Source organism: Geospiza fortis, unplaced genomic scaffold (genome assembly GCF_000277835.1).
Source record: "Geospiza fortis unplaced genomic scaffold, GeoFor_1.0 scaffold271, whole genome shotgun sequence".
Classification (NCBI taxonomy): Eukaryota; Metazoa; Chordata; class Aves; order Passeriformes; family Thraupidae; genus Geospiza; species Geospiza fortis.
The window spans coordinates 391,484-413,435 of record NW_005054405.1 but is presented as its reverse complement, the minus strand read 5'-3'; the positions used below and the strand labels follow the sequence as shown (position 1 = coordinate 413,435).

At 46.7% G+C, this 21,952-nt stretch overlaps 2 protein-coding genes and 1 non-coding gene across 4 annotated transcripts; all 3 read right to left on the bottom strand.

Annotated features, from left to right (window-relative positions):
- Window positions 1-728: 728 nt before the first annotated feature.
- On the bottom strand, window positions 729-19,355 carry KAT14 (lysine acetyltransferase 14). 2 transcript variants are annotated; one of them, XM_005426204.3, is made up of 10 exons: window positions 18,687-19,355; window positions 16,866-16,984; window positions 14,234-14,355; window positions 12,393-12,574; window positions 11,468-11,887; window positions 9,574-10,145; window positions 8,936-9,072; window positions 8,250-8,425; window positions 4,961-5,151; window positions 729-2,482 (listed from the first exon to the last, which is right to left on the bottom strand). In XM_005426204.3, exons 1-10 carry the CDS (start codon window positions 18,940-18,942, stop codon window positions 2,309-2,311), a joined length of 2,349 nt encoding a protein of 782 aa, XP_005426261.1. In that variant the 5' UTR covers window positions 18,943-19,355; the 3' UTR covers window positions 729-2,308. The 2 variants fall into 2 exon arrangements, with proteins under 2 accessions (XP_005426261.1, XP_030917116.1); XM_031061256.1 differs by having other exon boundaries at window positions 11,468-11,884; window positions 18,687-19,140.
- Window positions 5,312-5,468, bottom strand: LOC115948466. The gene has a single exon (XR_004082296.1). It is a non-coding gene; the product is annotated as a U1 spliceosomal RNA (small nuclear RNA).
- LOC102032898 (protein PET117 homolog, mitochondrial) lies at window positions 19,163-20,214 on the bottom strand. Its single transcript, XM_031061261.1, has 3 exons — window positions 20,208-20,214; window positions 19,460-19,512; window positions 19,163-19,353 (listed from the first exon to the last, which is right to left on the bottom strand). The coding sequence occupies exons 1-3, from the start codon at window positions 20,212-20,214 to the stop codon at window positions 19,204-19,206; spliced, it is 210 nt and encodes a 69-aa protein (XP_030917121.1). The 3' UTR covers window positions 19,163-19,203.
- Window positions 20,215-21,952: the final 1,738 nt, after the last annotated feature.

The window sequence follows — 21,952 nt, the reverse complement described above, 5'->3', positions numbered from 1 at the left end:
GGCGGGCCCGCCGCCCTCGCGGAGCCCTCAGCCCGCGCAGCCAGGAGAAAGGAAACCTTTTCCATGTGGCAACGAATCAGAGCTCAGGGAAACACTCGGGCTTTGCTACCCCGTTAGGAAAGGGTGAGGTTCCGCCTTTATTCCTGGGATAGCCGGGCTTTGTTAAGCGGTGCTTGGCTCCTCCGGGCAGCGCGGTGTTGGCTCCTCAAGCGCAGCTCGGGTGACCCAGCAGCCGGGCTCCCGAGGCACCAGAGGGAAGCAGAGGGCTGGGAACACCATTCGTCCGCTTGCTTCACCACATACTTTAGAAGAACAAACCCCTTACAAAGCCACGGCTCCCACCCCGAGGATCACTTCAGTGCCTTTGAGGATCTGGGGTTAAACGAGGGACTTGGATAAAAGAAGCTGGCTGCAGCTCAGCAGGTGACACAGGGCTGGTATAACAGCGTTGTCACTTGGCCATCCCTGAGGGACAAAGCCACAGAGCAAGATGGTCCTCAAGATCTTCATGCTCGCCTTCATCTTCTTTAGACTACTCTGTATTTCATAATTCTGTGCTAAGGCCTGCCTGTGTGTGTCTTCTCTGGGGGCACCCGTAGGGAAATGAGTTTCTTGCCTTGCTCAGCTGCCCACGCACATCCTCTTATGGCCATACTGGAGTTTGCAGGATTCCAATGAAATAAGATGATGGAGAGACGCCTTAACAAACAGTATGACTACAGACAAGCTTTTCCAAGGGAAGGGCTTTAATTCCATTCATAAAGACATATATTTCTTTTCTTTTGAAGTCCAGCTAACTCATAATAAGAACATTGAAAATTTTCACAGTCATGAAACAGGCAGAAATGTGCATGGATGTTTGGGCACATAACCCTTGGCTGGGCTGGTTTTCCTTTCCACTACCACTGGTTTTGTGTTGGTGATGGACACTGGCTACACAAAAACATACTTTGTGTCCCTTTCTCTTCTGTTACCAAAATGAAGACTCCACTAAGGCAATTACTGCTATAGTTAGGTAGCCAGCAGGTACACACAGCAGATTAAGGACAGAGAAGTCACATTTGGTGTGTAGCTCTCTGTGGGCTTGATGTAGGACCATCCCAATGGATGTGATCCATAGTTAAAATGCCCAGCCTGACCTTTGGTCTGTGCAGCTTCCTGTCCATCTGCACTGAAAGTCAGGCAGAGAGAGAAGCTGCTACATTGTGGAAAAGGACAAGAGCCACTACCAGAGGAAGCATTTGGGGTTGTATTTTTAAATTGGCTATTTCTATTTATTCTTTGCTAGGTGAGCCTAGGTGCTTCCAAGAACTAGATCTGGGCCACCTCTGCCCTCTCCTCCTCCCTCCAAGCTTCGAGCAGACTGCTTCTACAAATCAGCATTTCAAACATCCCCGCTGACTTTTGCTCTGGGCTTCTTCCAGGAGGAGGTGGGTGCTGGAGCCTGTGAGGCTGCTCTGTGGCTAGAGGTGTGCCCAAAGGGCTGATCTGCAGGCCCACAACCACAGAGAGGTGGAAGGATTCCAAAGAGCTGATCTGGCAGCTGCGGTGCCCTACCTTGCCTAGACACAAACGCACCTGACACCGTTCCTGAACACAAAACACTGCGCACTACGAGAACCACACTGAGCACGGGGCAAGGAGGGCAAGGGAAGGAGCAAAACAAAGGTGTCTCCTCTGAGCCTTGCACTTGGGATAACAGGAATCCACACGCTCTTCAGTAGTCCTGAAACATGGTTCCAGACTACAGTTCTGGCATGTGCAGAACTTTCCTAACGTTAACATCCAGCTACAGGCACCAATACCTTATTTCCCTTCACAGACTCAAGACAGTTCCTAACAAAGCAATCAAACCACAGAAACACTGAATGGTTTAAATTTAGGTGTTCATTTTTTGCTAATAAACAAAAACAGAGACAAAAAACCTGCAACATTTTTTGGACAGGTTTCAAAACTTGAAATCCATGGGGCCCCTCTGAAATGAGAAACACTTTTTTGTTTGGTATTTTTGTTTGCTAATGAGGCTCTTCAAAGTAACAGTGGCAGGAAAATTCCCCATAAATAATTCAATTCTCCAGTGGTTTCAGTGTACCCTAGTTGGCATTTCCAGGCCTCTCCCCTTGGAGCACAGGAATCAATCCTTTTGGATTGCATTTTTCCACACACAACATCTCACTGCTGACATCCAAAGTCCTAGGGATAAACACACCAGCGTGTTGCAGCTCTCCTGTGGCAGCCAACATTCTCCACCAAAAGCTGGGGGAGTTTTTTGGATGGATTGGGCTTTTCCCCAGAGCTCTCCCGCAGCTCAGCGCCGCAGCCTGAGGAAGAAGGCGTGCTTGCACTCCTTGCTGTCCAAGGGGTAATACTTGTCATAAAAATCCAAAATGTACTCCTCGGTCTTAAATCCAAACTTCTGGTAGAGCAGCATAGCAGGGTTGCTTGCAGAGACGTGAAGGGTGACGTCCTTGCCCATGCAGGTCTGCCAAGGGAGGGGGAGAGGAACAAAAAGGAGATATCACTGCAAGAGAACGAGACAGCCTCTGGGGGAATGCGGAGGTGAGCAGACTCATCAGCTCAGGGATCCAAGGTACTGAGGAAATGTGAGAAAAGTCACAAGAGTTACCACACATAGCAACAGCAAAGGGAGGGCTGCTGCTGCTCCTCCGAGCCTTTGTTTCTGGGAAATGTGGATTCTCTGACAATGAAAGGTCTGGGATTATAATTTGTCATATGCCCATTGTAAATTACTAAAGTAATTGTTAATTAAAAATAATCTTGGTGTACAGCCCTGATCTCAAATACAATGGCCTGAAGAAAAGACAAAACATGCCAGAGGATCAGGCTCTGCACTCCTCCCCGTCAGCAAACAGAGCTGAGCTCTCTGGGACTGCCTGAGCACCTCTGTGCTGTCATGCTGGAATTCCTGCCTATCCCACCCAGCTCCTCTCCCATCCTTCAGGGCACAGCACTCACCTCCTGAGAAGGCAGGAAATTCAGTTCAGACAGCAAATAATAGCATGGCTGAAGTTACCTTGAAGATCCTAAATTATTCTCACCAGCAACACTCTGATTAAGATGCTGAAATAATTTATTTTCTGCTTTCATCGAGTGATTTAATAGCATTCCATGTATATTGAGTGTATGGTAACTCTAAAGTGGGAACAGTAATACCCTCTAGGAAATCTCCAAGATAGTATATTCAAGGAGAAAAGTCTCAGGAATTTAAGGAGGGAAGGAAAAAAAGAAATAATTGGAAGCTGTTTTGGGGAAAAGAAAATTTGAATGAGATCATTAAGAAAATCCAGTTCGTTCCTCTTGGACAGATGCATGAGAGGATAAATTTTGACACCAAAACCAGCCACGGCTATTTGCATCAAACTATTTTCCTGTTAAGTTATGCTGTTCCCAAGAATTCAGCCCCAAACTCAGCACACTGATCCCAAAGTCAGTGACCTACTCTTAATCCAAGCAGAGCATCCAAGTGTCTCAAGCTACAGAGAGGAGACCCCAAGCCCAAGGAGGCTGCAGAGCAGCACCTACAACCTGGAGACTGAGGAACAGAAGGTCACAACCACCATTGTTCCACAGGACTAAACCCCTTCTGTCAGAAAGTCAGCAATGGCAAAACAAACCTCATGTGAGCCACACGTACAGTGCTGATCTCTCATTGCTAGCGTGCCTAATCAGACTCAAATCTCTCAAATCTGCTTGGCTTTTCTCAACAGGGAATTTCATGCAAGCAGGATTAGGTTAATTGATGTGATACATCCTACAGAAAGGTGTGAGGATTTTCTGTGGCTGACTTGCCAACTCCAGCATCCCACTGCTGGAGAGGGAAGTCTCTGAGTCTGTCCACCTGCTGGATCCCTGCAAACCTTGGCTCCTGTTCCCACTGGGTGTTGACATCTCACATCAACACACTGAGCTGAGGGCAATTTCCTTCAACACTTGACATAGAGCTGCTTGGGAGATGCAAGGGCTGAGTTTAAAGAATATTGATGAGAGGCCTGTGCCAGCACTGCAGAGAGCTGTGCAGGTAGCAGAGTTACCCTCAGGCAGCCCAGGAGCACAAAGTGCTTTTCCAAAGCAGGGATCACTTTCTCCAAGGCTCTGCCAGCACTCCCTACTTTGCTTTAGCCAAGAAAGAAAGAGCATAAAATAGTTTCCAACTGTGAGTTTTTGTTAGTGAAACTCATCTTGACTACAACGTTTCCCATCAGCAGCTCTGCCAGGAGTGCTCAGGGAGTGGTAAAACTATGGAGTTGGGCTCTGTAAAGAACATGTATCTTACTCATCTTTACTCACAATTAAGCTGCTTTTCCTGCAATTTAATTCAAGAAAGTCAGTGGAATTAAGGCCACTTGAATAACAGTATTCATTCAGAGATTTAATGAAGTTTAACTCCTTTAGTATCATCCATTTAGTTAGCTGAGATTAATTTTCCCAAGTACCCCTGTGGAACAAGGCCCAGTGCAAGCCAGTTTAAACAATGAGGTTGCAAACACTTCATCATGAACTCAGCTCTATTTGAACCAGAGGATAAAAGTGCAAGTGAGTGATAGAGATCAGGATGAGTGATTTAATGCATGGAATTGACCTCAAGGTGTAGTCAAGAAAGCTGCAGTAATTCTAACTGACCCTGCCCACTCTTACCTCATTTACTCCTTAAACCCCCATTTACAGTATCCCTTCTACACAAACTACTGACCACTGAAGAACACAGAGCTAACCCCAAGACAGCTGAAGTGTGCAGCATCCCTCTAATTCTGAGGACATGACCAGGATGGCTGTTTTCCTAAACACATTTTGACTTCCAAAGCAGGAGCTATTCCCTCCCATAAACTCTCACAAAAAGGGTTCTCCAATATCTCACTCTCTAAAATCTGCAGGTGGGCACACAAGGAAGAAATGAGAGCTGGTTCTTTGGCAGATTCACGGGATGATTTCATTTCATTACCTGGATAAGATGGTAAATCATGAAGGTTGCAATCCCAGCTCTTCTCCACTCGGGGTGCACCAAGAGAAAAGAGATGTAAGCCTCGTTGTACTTCACATCTGGCACCATAAAGCCAAAGGCAATGATAACTTTCTTGTAAAGGACAACAACACTGAAGTCTGGATACTGCAGGCACTCTGACAAATCGATTCCTAGGGAGAAAGAGAGAAACAGCAGTTGGAAGCACTGGAAACCAAAATAAAAGTGTGGCTCAAATCCAGGAGTTCAAGGCTTTTTAGAAACACTCAATCCCTTCTTTTCACCTTTATTTCAAATTTGTGATAGCAAAAGACCACAGCATCATAGAATAGTCCAAGGTCCCTGCTAGAGCAGTCCTCTGTTACTACAAATTATGCAGCCAAATTTCCCACATTTTGGGAAATCCCAGGGGTCAGGACATCCAGAGTGCAGGGGATGAACCCTGCCTTGGGAAAACCTGATCCTGGTGCCTCCCCTGCCAGGTGAGTATGCAAGGGAAAAGATGATACAGCAAAACAGACAAAACAGTATCTGCCTAGCAGGGGAGCTTGCATGGAAATACTAACAAAGCTGATTTCCTTTCAAATGACTCAGGGATGAAACTGAAACTTAACTCTCTTCAGAAGCAGCATACATGAAACTGGGATTCAGCTTTGGTAGCATTGCCTGCTGTGGTTTCTGTCTTTTTCCTCCCCCTTGCAGCTCTTACTGCTGTCTCTAGTGCACACTCAGCTGGTTGTGGAGCCACACTGTGAGCCTGACCACAGCTTCCAACGCTATCAAAACACTTGCTTTTAGCATGCAAATTCTCTAATCTGGGGATGAAGTAGCCTCTCAGGCAGTGGTGCTTCTGTGAGTCAGAGGCTGGACTCAAAAACAGACTGGGAGTTTGTTACCTTGCCTAATTACCCTGCTGCTGCAGTCCTAGAGCATCCACACAGCCTGTCAGCACCAAGCAGTGCAGCTCGAGGCACTCAAGACTGATTGCTTGATAATTTGTGTGGACAGACCCTAAATGAGATGCAAGACATAGAGGAGATGTGCCAGAAACATTTGCTTCAGCCTCAAATTGGCAATTGCAATGTATTTGGAACACAGGGTAACAAAACAGCAGAGTATGTTTTCCAGTAATCACTCCTGATGAGAGGCAAGACTTCAGAAGGCACCAGGCACAGAGAAGTGGGCGAGTTATTTTCTTGCTCCAGAGTAAGCTGGGTGGAGCGAGACGTGGGAGGGATTGATTGGCAATAGGGAGCTGTGTTAATTAAGGCAAGGCTGCCCTGCCTGTGGAGTGCGTGGCAGCGTGTCTGGACAGAACACTCACTGCCCCAGGCGCTGGTGTCTCTGCAGGGGTGCAGTTTTTCCTGTAGGAGATGCTTAGCTCAGGATGGTTCACCACTGGAGACACTCCCCGCTAGGGAGAGGTTTCCCGTTAGGGCACCACGGCACTGAGACAACACCTGGGAACCTCTCTACCTGGAAACCTCTCTACCTGGAAACCTAGCTCTGCCTAGGGAGAGGCAAGAACAGCCCTGAAAGGGAGGATTTGGAGGCACAGAAGAACTAAGTGATGGCTTAATGATGCTCACCCAGTTGCATATCTCTGCCTCCCACCCCCAAGCTATACCAGCTAAACCCTCTGCACCCAGGCTTTACATCCTTATCACTTCCTCACCTCCCTCTCCTGCTAAACAGAACCAAGGTGCAACAATCATATCCCAGCATCAGAATGTTTTCACCATGGAAAAGATTTGGATTCCTGTTTGGAGACTGACGGGGGTGTCAGCTTTCTGATTTAATGATGAACAGTTCACAGTTGGGTGGAACACACCCATGGCTCCTTATGTTAAATAAAACAGGGTGAGTCCTGAAGAACTTAATGAAGGTGCAACCCAACTTGGCCAGAACTTCAAATGCATTATCAGGAGAGGAGAGACTATGACAAAGTGGTTCAGCCGCTGCTGGGATTGCAAGTGTCTCTCACAAGCTCTCACACAGCTCGTGAAAGGAAAGGTGTGCCAGGCTGTTTCCCCCCACACTGTGCAATTTGCATAATGAGAAGCAAAAAGAGCTCCCATCCTGACTGGGGCACATGGGCACTGCTGAACTACAGCCCTGCTGAATCACCATCAGCAAACCAAAACACAACGCCAGCAGTTACCTGGAATAAAGGTGTGTACTGTTTGCACTGGTCTTTTCTAAATTAGTCTGCTGCGTTGTTTGCTGATCAGAAGCTGATGCATGCAGCAGATGAACATCCCTGTTATTATTTCAGAAGAACTAAAGAGTGCAGCCTCGTAACCACCCCCAGAAAGGGTGGCCATTGTCCCCAAAGAACCTGCAGTTCCAGAAAGGACACAGAAAAATACAAACCTAACCTTTCCCATGCCTTGTAAATACTGAGGCTTGAAGAAATAAAGGACATCACAGCAGACCCTACAGTTGTAAAAGCAATTCACTGAATCACAGAATAAGCTGAATTGGAAGGGACCCTCAAGGATCATCCAGTCCAGTTCCTGGCCCTGCACAGGACCACTGCAAGGATCACACCATGGGCCTGAGAGTGTTGTCCAGACTCCTCGGGGGCAGGCTTGGAGCTGTGACCACTGCCCTGGGAAGGCTGTTCCAGTGCCCAACCACCCTCTGGGGGAAGAACCTTTTCCTCACCCCCAACCTACACCTGCCCTAACACACCTTCAGAGCCGTTCTATTGGGCCCTGTCATCACAGAGAAGAGATTGGTGCCTGCCCCTCTGCTTCCCCTCCCGAGGGAGCTGCAGCCCACGATGAGATCTCCCCTCAGTCTCCTCCTCTCCAGGCTGAACAGACCGAGTGACCTCAGCCACTCCTCCTACGACCTCCCAACTTTCACTCTGAAATATGCAGCTTATGGCTGCTAGGAAGAAACTTTCTCACAGAGTTAATGACCGGTAATCTCTGGTATAAAACTGTTTATTTCAACCCCTGATTCTTGCAAAACATTTCACTGGATGCTTAAGCTTAGTTAACTACAAACCTACCTACTACTCCTATTAGCACCTATTTTTGTAAGTGCTGTGCTAATTAGGGCCTAATTGCCCAGTTTTATACAATCTCAAGAGACAAAGACACCAAACCCACGCCTCCACCCCAAATACATTCCTGTAACATCAGATAATGGGTTTCTAAGAACCAGCCAGACACCAACTGAAATAAAATCTGGCCCAAGAACATTTTTTTTTCTGAACAATACCACTTCTTTCTTGGAAAGCCAAGCACTGGAGGAATCTTACCAGGCCAGAAGAATTCGTGGCACATGGAGTTTATAGTGGGGATGTGATTAGGGCGAACGTAGCAGTAATCAATGGGTGCTTCTGGCTCAGCCTTCCAGTTGAGATCATTCCTGTGTGGATTTGCCCGGATTTCTGCCAGCAGCCTGAGTTTTGGAGGCTTTGTCTCATAATCACGCCTGCCAGGAACGTGAAAAGGAAACACAAAAAGCAAGTGAGCAACAAGAACTTGCACTGCAGCTAAATGGGTAGTGCCCATGAAATATATTCTGACATGCCCAACTTTAGGGAAATAAAGAACAGTCTTCCATTCACATGCTGGGGAAGCAGCCCCACGCTCAGCCAAAACACCCTTGTCCTAGAGGCCAAGACACTTTCCAGACCCACAGCATGTCCAGCCAGTCTTTCCTTACAGCATGAGCAAGGAAATCACAGCTCTGACCCAAGAGCAGGTGCAACTTGCTTTAAGTGGCTACAGCAATGCTCTCTCTGCCCTTGCCCCCTCTTGGAGAGTCCCCTTCCCAATGCAATCCATTTCACTACTCAGCTAAATCCAACACTATCCCTCCAGGGTTACCATGGTGCACTGGGTTGTACTTTGAGGAGGAGTGAGGAGCACTGCCCAAGAAAGGTGTCCTCTCCGTGGGCTGGCGGTGCACAAGCCAAGAGCAAGCTCAGAGCCTCTGTACCTGATGTAAGGCTTAAGGACACGGGAGGTGTAAGGGCTGACAATACTGTGGTCTGCCAGCAGCTCCTCCGAGCCTACCAGGCGGTACAGGAACTTGCTTGTCTGCTGGCGGTATCCCTTCGTGGCGGGCAGCATCGTCTGCATGCACACAAAATGCACAACAATTGCAGGGAGGTCAGGCAGAGATTGAACATATGGAGGGAGAGTTAGGGCCTCTCAGTGTGACAGGGTGGACTGGACAACAGTGGTGCCACCTGTGGACTCTGCTGGGCACTCCCAAATTTGGTGCCCAAATCTAGAAGTGCTGCAGGTCATCTCCCTCCTACACACATGAAAGAGCACCCACCTGTCTGGGTACTTCCAGGCCTCCAGCACCAGCATTTGGGCAGGGCTGGAGTACAAACACAGTGACATTTGTGGTGCTGACACTGACAGATAGCAGTGCTGAACCAGCATGTCCCAAGAAGAAAGGGATTTAGGAGAGCATTGGTGGGGACACAGCCCCAAGCCAAAACTAGTCTTGTTCACATGATCCTTTTCACTTTAGGTGTTAGATAACCTCAATGTGACACTGCTGGCTGCAGCAAAAGCTTTAAAATAACCAGTGCCAAAAGCTAACTTAGATTTGGGAACACCCACCTGGTATCTGTCCAAGATCCTGAAGTCCTGGCTAGTAGTTCTGTATGTTGCTTGCCCTACTGGGGACCTGGAGACAGCACCTTCTTTGGCTCCATAAATCCCATCAACCAGGAGCAGTGCAGCATTCACAACCTGGTCCAGGTCAAAGAGTGGGAGCCCTCTCTCCCTCTTGGCCTGCCTGACCAGCAGCTTGCGCCTCAGCCTCCGGGCCTCGGGGGTCATGCTCAAAGCATTGGGACAGGCTTCCAGTCTCTTCAGCAGCAGCTTCTCCTCATAGATGCTAACTGAGGTGTGCTTGGGAACTCTGGGTTTAGCATCCTTCTCCAGCTGTGACTTCCCCTTGTCTCGTCCTCTCACCTGCAAGGGTGTGTTTGACTCTTCAGGATCTTCACTGTCACCTTCCATACGTTCTGTTTTTTCTTCTTCACTCTCCACCTCTTGCTTGATCTGCTCGGCTGTCTTCACTTTTTTCCTGCTTGCTATCATGGTGCCAGCACCAGCTGTCCCACTGGGTGGGGGCACATACTCTATTCCTGGGTCTATGACTCCATCTCCTTCCATTTCCTCATCATCTGTGGAACAGATCAAAATAATCCAGGGGAAAGAAAAAATAATTTAAACATCAAAATCCCACTTCAAAATGGTTATCACAGCATTTTCCTGCTAAGGAACAATAATGTGGGTTTACCAACACATTTCATTTTCTGTGTACTGCCAGATCTCCTGATTTTGGATGGGAGATGCTGAAAAGAGTCCAATTTCAAGACACAGAATCAATCCTGCTCCTAAATTGTCTTGTAGTTTGGCATCTGGAAACAGTGCCCCTCTTGAGCTGCAAGCACATGTTGTTTGAGGAAAATTAAGCTGCTGAAACGTCCCAAAGGTTGGGAAATCAAAAAGTCAAGCTGCTGAGCTGTATCTTCAGCTAGCATACCCTCAACTATTCTTCCTGTCACCCAGAAGACTGGCTCCTTAAGGAACTAAGAGAATTCAGCCTGCATCACTGTCCTGCAATCTCACTGAAATTTAGCATCCATTAATCAGCACAATCAAACTTATAAAATACTGGGATATTACCATGGGAATAAAATTTCTCCAATGAAAAACATTTGAGACAAAACTAGACTTGCTACATAACAGTGTTATCTGTGTTGCAGTGAAATTCTTACGCTGAGTGGTCCAGCAGTTGCTGTGTGAAGTCTACCCACTGTTTATTCAGGATGTCTCAGAAAACAACAATGGGGGTTTCCTCTGGCCTTAGAAGCTGGTGCTAAAACTATGGAAAACTGATGCAGTTCGTTGTGGGGGGGCTCCCTGAGCTGTATGTTTGCCAGTAGCAGCAGGCAGGCAAGGAGATTCCCCACAGCTTCTGAGGGTGCTAATTAGATGAGGGTTTATTGGGGGTCCCACCCCAGGAGCAGCATGGTTTCTGAGGGAAAAGGGGGGAAGGGGAAGGGGGAGGGAGAGAGGGAAAACCTAGGGGGAAAAGGGGCCGAGAGAGCAAAGGGCTAAGAGGCTTCTCATCTCCCTTGCACAGCTTAACAGGAGATTCAAAGTGGGCACAGAATAAGACTTGGGCCATTGGGATTACAGATACATGATACTTCAAGGGAGGATCACAGGCTTGGAATAAACTGTACATTTTCAAGGGGTGAGACACAGCAAACCACTTAACTAAAACGTAACACCACAACTGGAATATGCTAGCAGCTATCCAGGCTGCAACAGACAACCAGTCAATTCTCACTCTCAACTAAGACAACAGAATACTGCCAGTTACTTTCCATCTCAACCTGAAAGGATCCTGCACCTCATTGGGAGCTTCTTTTTTACAATATACTCCTAGAAAACCGCACACAGTTCATCACCGAAGGAAACCCATGGCGGCTCTTACCATGGAAGAGCGCCTGTGGTGGCATGACGTCGGGGATGAGATCTGCTTCCGAGAGCAGGCTGGGAGTGGCCGAGTGCGAGGCGGGCGTGCCGGGAGCAGAGAAGTCCAGGGACGGGGACGGCGAGGGGCTGGTCAGAGGCGTGCGGTCGGACGAGCTCAGCGAGGAGAAGTCGATGACCTCGCCCTTCTCCAGGACGATGTCGGGCCGGCGGCAGCGGCTGCTGAACTTGACGGGAGTGGAGGAGGTGCTTCGGTCCAGGAAGCCGGCTGCCTCCTTCTGGGCTCTCCGAATGTCCTTGGCTTCCTGAGTGCGGGACCTCTTCTCCTTCAGCTCCATGGCTGACTCCACGGGATTGCGGCTCACGCGCTTCCGAAGGCCTTCCACGGTAATGATGGGATCCAGCGGGGGCTTGGAAGCTGCTGCAGAAGGAGTTTGCTTATTCTGAGCTCCTGCAGTCACTGGATTCACATTGTGCAGTCAAAATCACACTGACTACAGAGCTTAAAAGATGGGGTTTTCAAAGTGGGACATGTAGCATTAAGCCAGTGTATGACTAAAGCCTTGTTAAAGCCCAAATTTTGTTCCTCCACATAGAGGAGAATTTGCATCTAGTGACAAAAGATAAAAGACATTTCCCAGGGTAAAGAGAAGTGGGAAAATTGTGGATTTCAGCTAAAATAACCCAACGAAAACCACTCTGCACAAGCCTCAAACCCTGTAAGTCAGCACAATGGAAAAGGGTAATAAAATATAACAGGCTTCTCACACTACAGTATATGCACCATAGTTCTCTTCAGTCAGCCATTACAGCAGAACAAAACTAAGGAGCTGTCCATTCACACAAACTGGTTTTAACTGAACTTTTCTCACGTCTCCCAGCTCTGGCCCAGCAAGGAATCTACACACTACTGGGGACAGAGTTACCTTTTGCCTTCAGTGCAGATGCTGACAGCTTCTCTCCTTCAGGTTTCAGTGTTGGGGGTTTGTTATGAACCAGCTTCCACCATCCCGGTTCTCCAAATTCCTGTGCCCCCGAGCGGAAAAACAAGGGGCTCCCCACAGAGAGACAGCCAGCAACTGTGCTCCACCATGTTGAGGTCTTTTTCCTGTGGTGGGAGAGAGGAAAACAAGGGTTAGGTCTCCACTCACCAGCTGTGCTTCCATCCTGGACAGAGTGTTTCTGCCAGAGGCACTGACACACAATCACTGAACTACTCCTGAAGCATTTATTTGGCTCTTTGGAGGCAGGGAGCTGCACTTAAGCCTTTCCCTCTGCTGGGCAGTGCACTCTTACTGAGCACCTGAGCATTTTTTGTTCCTTTAGGAACTGGGGACAGGGCTAACTAAGACGTCACTTAGGGAACAGCTGAGGAGAAAAACTGAAGAATTGCCCTTGTAGCCAATAACCGAGGTACTCCCTTGGACTCTGGAGAGCCAGGTTCATGGAGCAGAGTTTAACCTCAGTTGCCCAGAATCTCAGGATTTCTTCTTGCCTTCATGCAGAAACTTCTGTCCTTGCCAAGGCTTGGCTGAGTTGGTGTTCGCTGCTGCCCAGGTGCTGCCCTTACACATTTTGAGGTACTGAACCTCAAAGGTGGGGGATCAAACCCAGCTGCTGCAGCTCAGAGTCTGGAGTGTTACAGTAAATCTGGATAAGCTGCACTTCAATATGCCAAGGAAGATCTTTGCACAGTTTGTACTGCTGCACACACGATTCAGCTGTCTCTGTTCCTTCAGTGGCTTGTCCAGGCAAGCGGGAAGGCTGTGTCTGAGGCCAGGAATCACTCTCTGAATTTTAATCACAGCAAGGAGCGCCCAGTTCCCAGGACAAGTCTCAAAAGGCAGCAGCAAACTCTGGGAGGCATTGGTTCCCTGAATGAGGGACAATGGGCCACCAGCTGCCCTCCTGTCAGGGTCCCTGTGGCTTCCAGAGAGGAAAATGCTAACATTTCTGAGAACAGAGCAAGCAGGCACAGACAAGCACTGAAAGCAAATCCAAAGACCAAATCTGGTTAGGAAGAAAGGCCAGATCTTGCAACAGAGATCCCCCAGGGATTTCCCTGGGGAAGGAAAGAAGCTGGGAAGCCAATCAAATCTACAACTTCCAAGGATTGCTCAGTTCCTTCCCTGCCTCCACAGCACACATTAACAGTGAGGCTTGGGTTTGACAGCCTCAGCACACTCAGAAGAAATGTGCTGTTCACCTGGAAAATGAAGGCTGCCCTCTACCAGAGAGGCTCCTACTCTTGACAGTGTGAAAAACGTTTCAGTTGTTTAACACCTACTATATAAGAGCCATTTCATTAAGATCTGAAACAATCTAAAAGGTGAGGCTCAGTTCTTCTGAAGAATTTGGTCCTTTGCAAGCTTCATAGCCAAGGAACTTTGCTGGATCACATTTCTGTCCCTAAAGCTTGTCAATACCAGGATCAGCCCAGCCATTGTAACTGTTTAGAAAAACTCAATTCTTTGCAGGTTCATACGCTGCCTAAAGGAAGATAAGAAATAATCCAAAATACATGCATTTGTATTGCTTTCCTGTGACACTCCTGGGGTTGTTTTTCCCCAGTAAGAAATGCTGATTCTTTCTCAAGTGTACCCCCATGCCTGCATTCAGATTTTCAATATTAAATCCTCCCTTTTTATCACTTTTAAGGCTCAACAGAGATGTCACCAAATTAACCAGGATTCTTGTCCATCTGTATAACAAGCTTTAATTCCTTTGGCCCACCAACCAGACCCTCAGGAAAACATCATGTCTTTACCTGTTCCCTAATAAGAAAGTCCAGTGTTTCTCAATAAAAGCACAAATGTCTTCTTTCCATCTGAAGTACCCCTGACGGCCTGTTCCTTCCAGAGACAAGTTGTACATTGCCAACATGACAACCTGGAACAAAAAGTGTTGGACACCAGTGAATCCCTTCTGCTTTTTCTGCTGAACAGACCCCCACAGCTGCCACACACACACAGATCTTTGCTCCCTCATAAATATCTTATTTTTGCAACATTTCATAGGCAACTTCTGCAATCCATCTTCTTCCTGGTTTTGTGCTGCCTGTTCTTGTCTTCCTATTGTTAGATGCACATTCTTCCAGAGATTTCTCCATCCCAGGGGAATAACAAGCTGCCTAGTTATGCAGGTTTGTGCTGAGGCACAAGAATTGTGCATAAATTAATTGTATAAATGAATTCCAGTACAGCTGGGGTCTGCATGTAATGTGGAGGTAGGGAAACAGTCTTTCAAATAAATAAAAAAAAAAAAGTCACAAGTAATCCTGCTATCCAATACATCAGAAACACTGTGACAATGGTCTTGCACACACTTCACAACCAAATTCACTCAGACCTGTTACATACCCAAACTAAAGGGCAGCTTTGAAAAAACATCTTACCTCCTTCAAGTAAATCCTGGGTGACCAACTGTTAATTACATTTACTTAATTGATTTCAATTAATTTATTAGAACAGAACTAAAATCAGCTAGGCTGGGATCATCTTTCAGCAATGACACAGCCTTGGTTTGGCACTACTTCCAAACACAACTTGCATTTCACCCTCAGAGGAGTCTGAAATCTGCTTTTCCTAGGGAGATGGGTCTCCTGACAGTGGACCTTGGCTTTCTGGGATGCATTGTTAAAGATGTCAAAATGAGTAAACATGGACAGCTTTAATGTCTCCTTCACCATATTTCTACCTCACAACCCCTCTCAGTTTGATAACTAGGATTTTGTGGGTTTTAAATCACATGGAACAACGTCTCAGGATGTCAAAAATAATTCTCTTTTCAACTGACTAAAGATATGGATCTGTTGAGGCCACACACTGAAAAAAAATCAGAAATCACTGTCCCCATTCTTCCTGCTTCAGGTAAGTTAGTTTGACCATTTCTCTCAATTCCACTTACCCAGAAGCAGCAGCAGCTCTGGCTGCTGGAAGCCCATGGAGGTGGTCACAGCTTTCCTCCTCACCCATTTTCATTTTGTCTGCCCCTTCCCCATGGCACTCTGAAGAGACCTGGGCAATGCCAACAGCCTTTGCTTTCCCAGTCTGGAACCTGGTGAAACTCTGCCAGTCTGCCAGCACAGACCCCTGCCTAAACCAACCTTCTCCCCTGCACTGGTACCACAAGAAAGCAGTGCAGGAGTTACAATCAGTGTCCCAAATTATCTTACATGACAATAAGGCTGAGTGCCTATGGGTAAGAATCAAGGAAAAGCCAACAAGGCTGATATTTTCAACAGTCTGACAGCTTGTCCTCAGGACAAGTGGCCTCTTGAGCTGGAAGAAGGGGACAGGGAGCAGAATAATAATCCTGTTATTCAGGAGGAAGCAGCTGGTGACCTGCTGAGCCTCTTAGAGGCTCACAAGTCTATGGACCAGATGGGATCCATCCTAAGTGCTGAGGGAGCTGGCAGAAGAGCTCACCAAGCTGCTCTCCATCATTTACCACCAATCCTGGCTCACCAAGAGGGTACCTGATGGCTGGAGGTTGGCCAGGGTGGCAGCCATCCCTAAGAAGGGCTGGAAGGAGGATCCAGGGAGCTCCAGATCTGCCAGCCTGACCTCAGTGCCTGGCAAGGTTATGGAACAGATCATCCTGAGTGCCATCACTTGGCACCTACAGCATGGACTCAGGAGGGGCAGGTCCCCAGATGATCTGTTCAGGCTGGACATCAGGAAGAATTTCTTCACAAAAAGAGTGACTGGGCATTGAGATGGGCTGTCCAGGGAGCTGGTGGAGTCACCATCCCTGGAGGTGTTTAAGGAAACCCTGAATGTTGCACTCAGTGCCATGGTCTGGTTGACAAGGTGGTGTTAGGTCACGGGGTGGATTTCATGATCTCAAAGGTCTTTTCCATCCTAGCTGATTCTGTGATATTCTATGAGACAGCACACCATGACAGGCCCAAAGAATGCAAACAGATGTTATTTTGATTGCTCAGGTGTGCAAATGATTGGAACAGTGAATTCCAGCAAGTGCACAGGCATCCAGGTTGGAGCTTTGTACCCAGGGAGCTGGCAAGCTTTCTGTTTCCATGTTGCCACCTCACCAGTTTTACATTTTCTTAGACACAAAACACTGTTCATGCCTAGAAGCCAAATTGTATTTATTTTGCTTTTCCAAACCTGCTTGAAGCCATGAATTCATGAGCAACATAAGGGGAAGGAACAAAAAAAAAAAAGAAAAGGAATGTGGTTTGTATGATTATCTTTCAATTTCCCTGCCAAATGCTGAAGTTCTCATGTGCAGGCAATCCTCAGCTAATTAATTTCTGCAGTTCATGCAAATGCTCCTTTGTTACCAATACCTGATCCTCCTTTTCCAGGTAGCATGTACACAACAACCAATTTCAGAAAGTCCCACGGTTGTTCTGATGGCACAAACATTTCACTTACTTGTTGCCATGTTAATCTCAGGCGTTCAAATTGCTCCTTCCCATCTTCTGAGCAATCAGAGCAAGTAAATCTGAAAAAGTTATCTCCTTTGAGGTAGCTGAGCTGTTCTCTCAGTTGACCTAAAATGAAAAGGTCGAAATCAATCTTTTTGCTCTGTTGTAGGAAAAAGTGCTGCAAAGAAAATTTGGATTTCTTCCAAAATCAGGCTTGTCCGAACAAAAATGACAGAACCACCTGTAAACCCCCATGTACCCAAAGTTACAGGTTTTAATTCCATGTTTCTACAGCAGAGGAAAAGGAAATCAGGGCTTCTAAACTCACCAGGAGTTAATTTACACAAACATGAACAATTGAAAAATTACACCGGAGGACAGGGAAACAATGTTAAGACTAGAGTGTTTCTGGAAAGTCACACTCAAAAGATGTTTCTCTACAAGGATGTAATCTCTTTTACTGAATAATTTTATAATTTTTAACATATGGATACCCTGCTTCCATACTGAATTACAGACTTCAGGTTGCAACTGCATCTGATTGGGGGAAAACCCCTCACATCTGGTAAATTAAGAGAATTTCTAAGTGGCAATTCAATGTAAAAAAGTGATTATTTGCCTGAGCACGTTGACCATTTTCACATGAGACATGTGAACTCCCTAGAACTGAATGATTAGGAAAGAGCACAGTATCTCCCTTTGGCAGCTCGTTTACTCTGCACATTTGTATGTGGCTACCGTTGCTTTGCAACTGGCCTTTTCTGCTCCTTGGATTCGTTCCACAGCAACTGCAGAGAGGAGCATGTTTGTAAAATAAAACAAGTTGAGTGTTAAAGCAAGTGAGAGTGTTAAATCAAGTGCTCCACGTGAGATAGTTCATGCTACCTTTAACTCTGCTTCATTTTTTTTATTAATACATTTCAATTTAATATTTCCCTTTACTGTGCAGTAATTAAATAGTTTGATGCTGGTTACATTACATCAACACCTAAACATTCACTAACACGTCTTGAGAGGAGAGTTTCACACTGTAAATTTTGGCAAATCCTAAGAAGGCAAAAAGGGCAGCTCTGACATATCTGCAAGGCAGGTGCCACCTAAAAAGTTCCTTATTTCTAACCACAAATAAATAAACAGACCCCACAAAACCCCCAAATCAAATCAAACAAACAAACAAAAAAAAAAGCACCAAAACCAAAGTCAAGGTGTTTAGCAATATCTGGCTCTTAGATGTAATAATAGACCAGATGATCCAGAATTTAGAATGTAAAGCTGTCTGTTACACTGCTAACAGCATATATCTTATGTCAAGTGCCAGAGGAGAGGCACCAAAGTCTGCAGCTTGCTCCTAACACCCCCCAGAGCTGGCTGCTGAAGGCTGGGCATGTTTCTAAGTGAATTTAAATTCACATTATTGGGAAAACATTAAGGTTGAGATTAAGCCATATGCTCCACAGATGTGACAAATCAACAGGGAGGGAAAGAAAGTAACACACAAAGTCCTTTTCCTCCCCTGAGCTTTACAGCAAGGGTCACTATCTGAGTGAGCCGAGAGGCCGGGTCGCTTGGCCCAAGCCCTTAAACAGCTGCAAGAATTGTGAGTGTGGGCACATTTCTGAACTTTGATGTTCTCTGGTGATTGAAGAACACAGTTTGACTTCCTCGGGAAAGCACCAGCTCTGGGACTGCAGCGTCTAACACAGCCCCAGCCAGCAGGCATCACCCACCGAGGCAGGACGGGGAGCAGCCCACCAAGGTGTGAAACAGGAACGCAGGACAGCACAAACACCTCGCAAACACCACCACGGCCAGCACAACACAGCCTTACTTGCTGGGATCCACTTCTGGCACTTCTCACAGTAATAGGACATCTCCTCCATCCAGGATGTTTCCCCCTCGTCGCTGTTCAGGGAGTCCCCGCTCTGGTCGTGCGATAAATCCACGGAAGCCTGGTCCTCGGACTCCACGATCAGGAGAGTCTCCCCTTCCACCTCGCCCTCCTCCAGGCCCTCGGAGGTGGAGGTCCTGGTGGCTTCATCGTCGTGGCGGCTGAGCAGCCCACCCATGTGAACGTTGTTGGCCATCCTAGAGGGAGCCTGTCCCACAAGGAGCTGTTCTTCCCCAGCCTCAGACGCGGCACAGCCAAGCCCCCACAGTGCGAGTACCAATCACAGACGAAATGGGGTTTGTGTTTCTGCCCTAAAGCTGCAGAGGCTGGATTATAATTTATACAAAATAAGCAGTGTTTCACAGATTACCTCTGTTTGTTACAACACCTGCAAGGAGTGAGATGCAAACGACCTTCAAACGTCTTTAATCAAACCTCTAAGGAGCCAGGCCAGCGCCTAGGGCTGCTGGGAACGTTTTTCCATTAGCGCCTTGTCTCTCTCTTCAATGAGCCGCTTTGTCAGAGCAATCTGCTCTTCCAACAGGCGAACGTTCTCCTTTTTCTGATTCTGACGCTCAAGATCTCTGACCACGCCACTTCGCAGCCTCTGAAAAAACAAAGGACAGAGTTTATCAAAGCCCGGCGGACGCAGACTGGGACCAACCCCACCCGGGCTCCACCCCTCCCGCAAGGCTCTTCCCACAGCAACTCACCGTGGCTGGAATCTTCAGGATATCCAGAATCACTCCACCAATATCCAGAACCACTACACCAAAAAGTGCTTTATTTGCACTCACTTCAGATGGTTGGGTTTACTAAGTGACAAAGTTATTGAGCAAATAAATGCTCGGAGCCTGTAATTCCCAAGCCACGCAGGATGGAAGTGATCTAAAAAATCCCTGTCATCTCTGACCTAAATCTTTACCAAATCAGGATGAGCTCCTCAAAACTTCTCTGCTCAGAGGCAATTTTGTGACAAATTCGAAACTATTTTAAGAAAAATTGGCATGTGTCTTCATTTTGCTTTTTCTGCTCGTGTCTTAACCTTAAAAAAATACCCACAGCCTGCTTATGGCAAACTCTTGAAAAAGCAAAGCACTTGCTTCACAAATATCCCCTCTACCTAAAATGTTCATTCTAAATCATGTAAATATATAACACATAAATAAATAAATACATCACGTGCAACAACAACACCAGCAGCTTTCAATCTCGGCTGCCACCCCTCAATGGGTGGAAAAAGCCCTAAGAAATTCCCAGCTGCTTCTCTCTCTCTTACCTGGACATTTTTACTCACATTGATACTTTAATAATTAGGTGAAAGATCAATAATTTTTTGACCCATCTGAACGATGCCAAAATGCACCTGCAAATAATTTATTTGAAAGCTGACCCTGAAGTCACTTGAGAGGATGTCTGTGACTATTATTCAACAAGTTATCACAGGGTTTAATTCCTCACCTAGCATGCCAATGACTGCACGCTTCAAATCATTTCTCCTGTCAAGATCAAAACAGAAAGGTTTCGTTTAAGAAATAATTTTATCTTGTTAAGAAAATGCACAGCCACGTGTGTCTGCCAATAATCAAAACTCTCCAGAAATTAATCTAATAAAACCAGCTCCTTCTCACCAGCTTCCATCAACTGAACTCAGGCTACAAATTACAGTAATCACTGATTACTACATATCAGTAATTTGAAACTGAACACAAAGTCCATAAACTTATTATTATGTTACTATAAGTTAATAACAATGAAGATTTGAGGAGATACAAGCTAACTGATCAACTGCACCAAGAATGTAAATCCTTTTTCCTCCACAAAACACTGCAATCTTTCAGATGGTGGATGTATTTACTTTGAAAATGCACATTTTGCAAAAGACACCTTTAGAATTTGAGACAAAGACTTGAAATAAAAAATTTAATCTTCTCATCTTCCTCTGTTCTTGGAAGTTGGCCCTCCTTGTCTTCTGCAGGCATGAAAAGCATGTGCAAGCCCAAAGCACTCTGGGCCTGGCACATCAATTTATAAAAGTCAAACCTTTATTAATCTGCATAAGAATAAACTTGAAATAATCTCTACATCAGGACTGTAAAATATCCACATTATTTATTTCCATTATGTTATCTAAATAACTGGATCTATTGAACATGAAGCCACTACTGCTTGACTTGGCCATGAAGAATTATAAAAAGCAAATCTCAGCTTTAATTTACAAAACATAAGCTTTGAGCCTTGGACCTTCTGAACAGGTATTAGCCTATAGTGGGATTTAGGTCAAAAAGTTCCACGAGGTTTAGGTGTCCCATGAAGCACCCAAGGGTGATGTTTATTCTGCACATGTTCAAAGTACAGCTGCATTAATTGCAGCTGCAGCTCGGTTTAGGAGCATTTAGCAGCTATTCCTGCCAGATCCTCAGTGCCTCAAGGCAGGCACACTGAATCAGAGAGCAGCCAGCTACAAAAATGTGATGTGATCTACCCAAAATATGCTAGGTGATCCACCCAGCACATCCATCAGCTCTGGAAGTGCAGAGCCATTGCTGGCTGCCACTCCAGATCCCAGCCATCCTCTCCTTGCTCCTGCCTGTGCCCTTCAGAGTGTTCTCCAACTCCTGCTCACACAAACCTGCCTCCTTCCTTACCCAGACCAGCCTCATCTTCCAAATTCCCTCCCTCTCAAGCACTGACAAACACAATCCCTTCAAGGGAACAAAATATAATCCTCTAATTACAGAATGCAGCATAAAGTCCAAGCAACAGCCAGCTGAGCTATGGATTGGGAAGCTGAACTCTGGTGTTCTGTAACTTGTGACTGCCTCAGTGCCATTTAACACAGGCTGTTTCTGTGTGCATTTTGTAGATTTATTTTTTTTGAATGTAAGTGGAGAAGGATCAGCTGTGTGCCCTCACATAACCCTGGGCTCATCAGCAGGGTCCAAACCAGCACACTCACTGCCCACACAGCACAGCTTCACACAAGCTGGGGCACAGCTCAGGCGTGGGCAGGGCACGGAGCTGCGGGGAGGGATGGAGGGATGGGAGGAAGGATGGAGGAACGGAGGAAGGATGGATGGAGGGATGGAGCAGGGACACGTGGGCTCAGGTGCGCGCACGGGGCGGGGCTTGGCGGTGGGCGTGGCTTTTCGCAGTGGGCGTGGCTCAGCGCTGAGCCCACAGGTGGGGGCGGGGCCTGCCGGGCC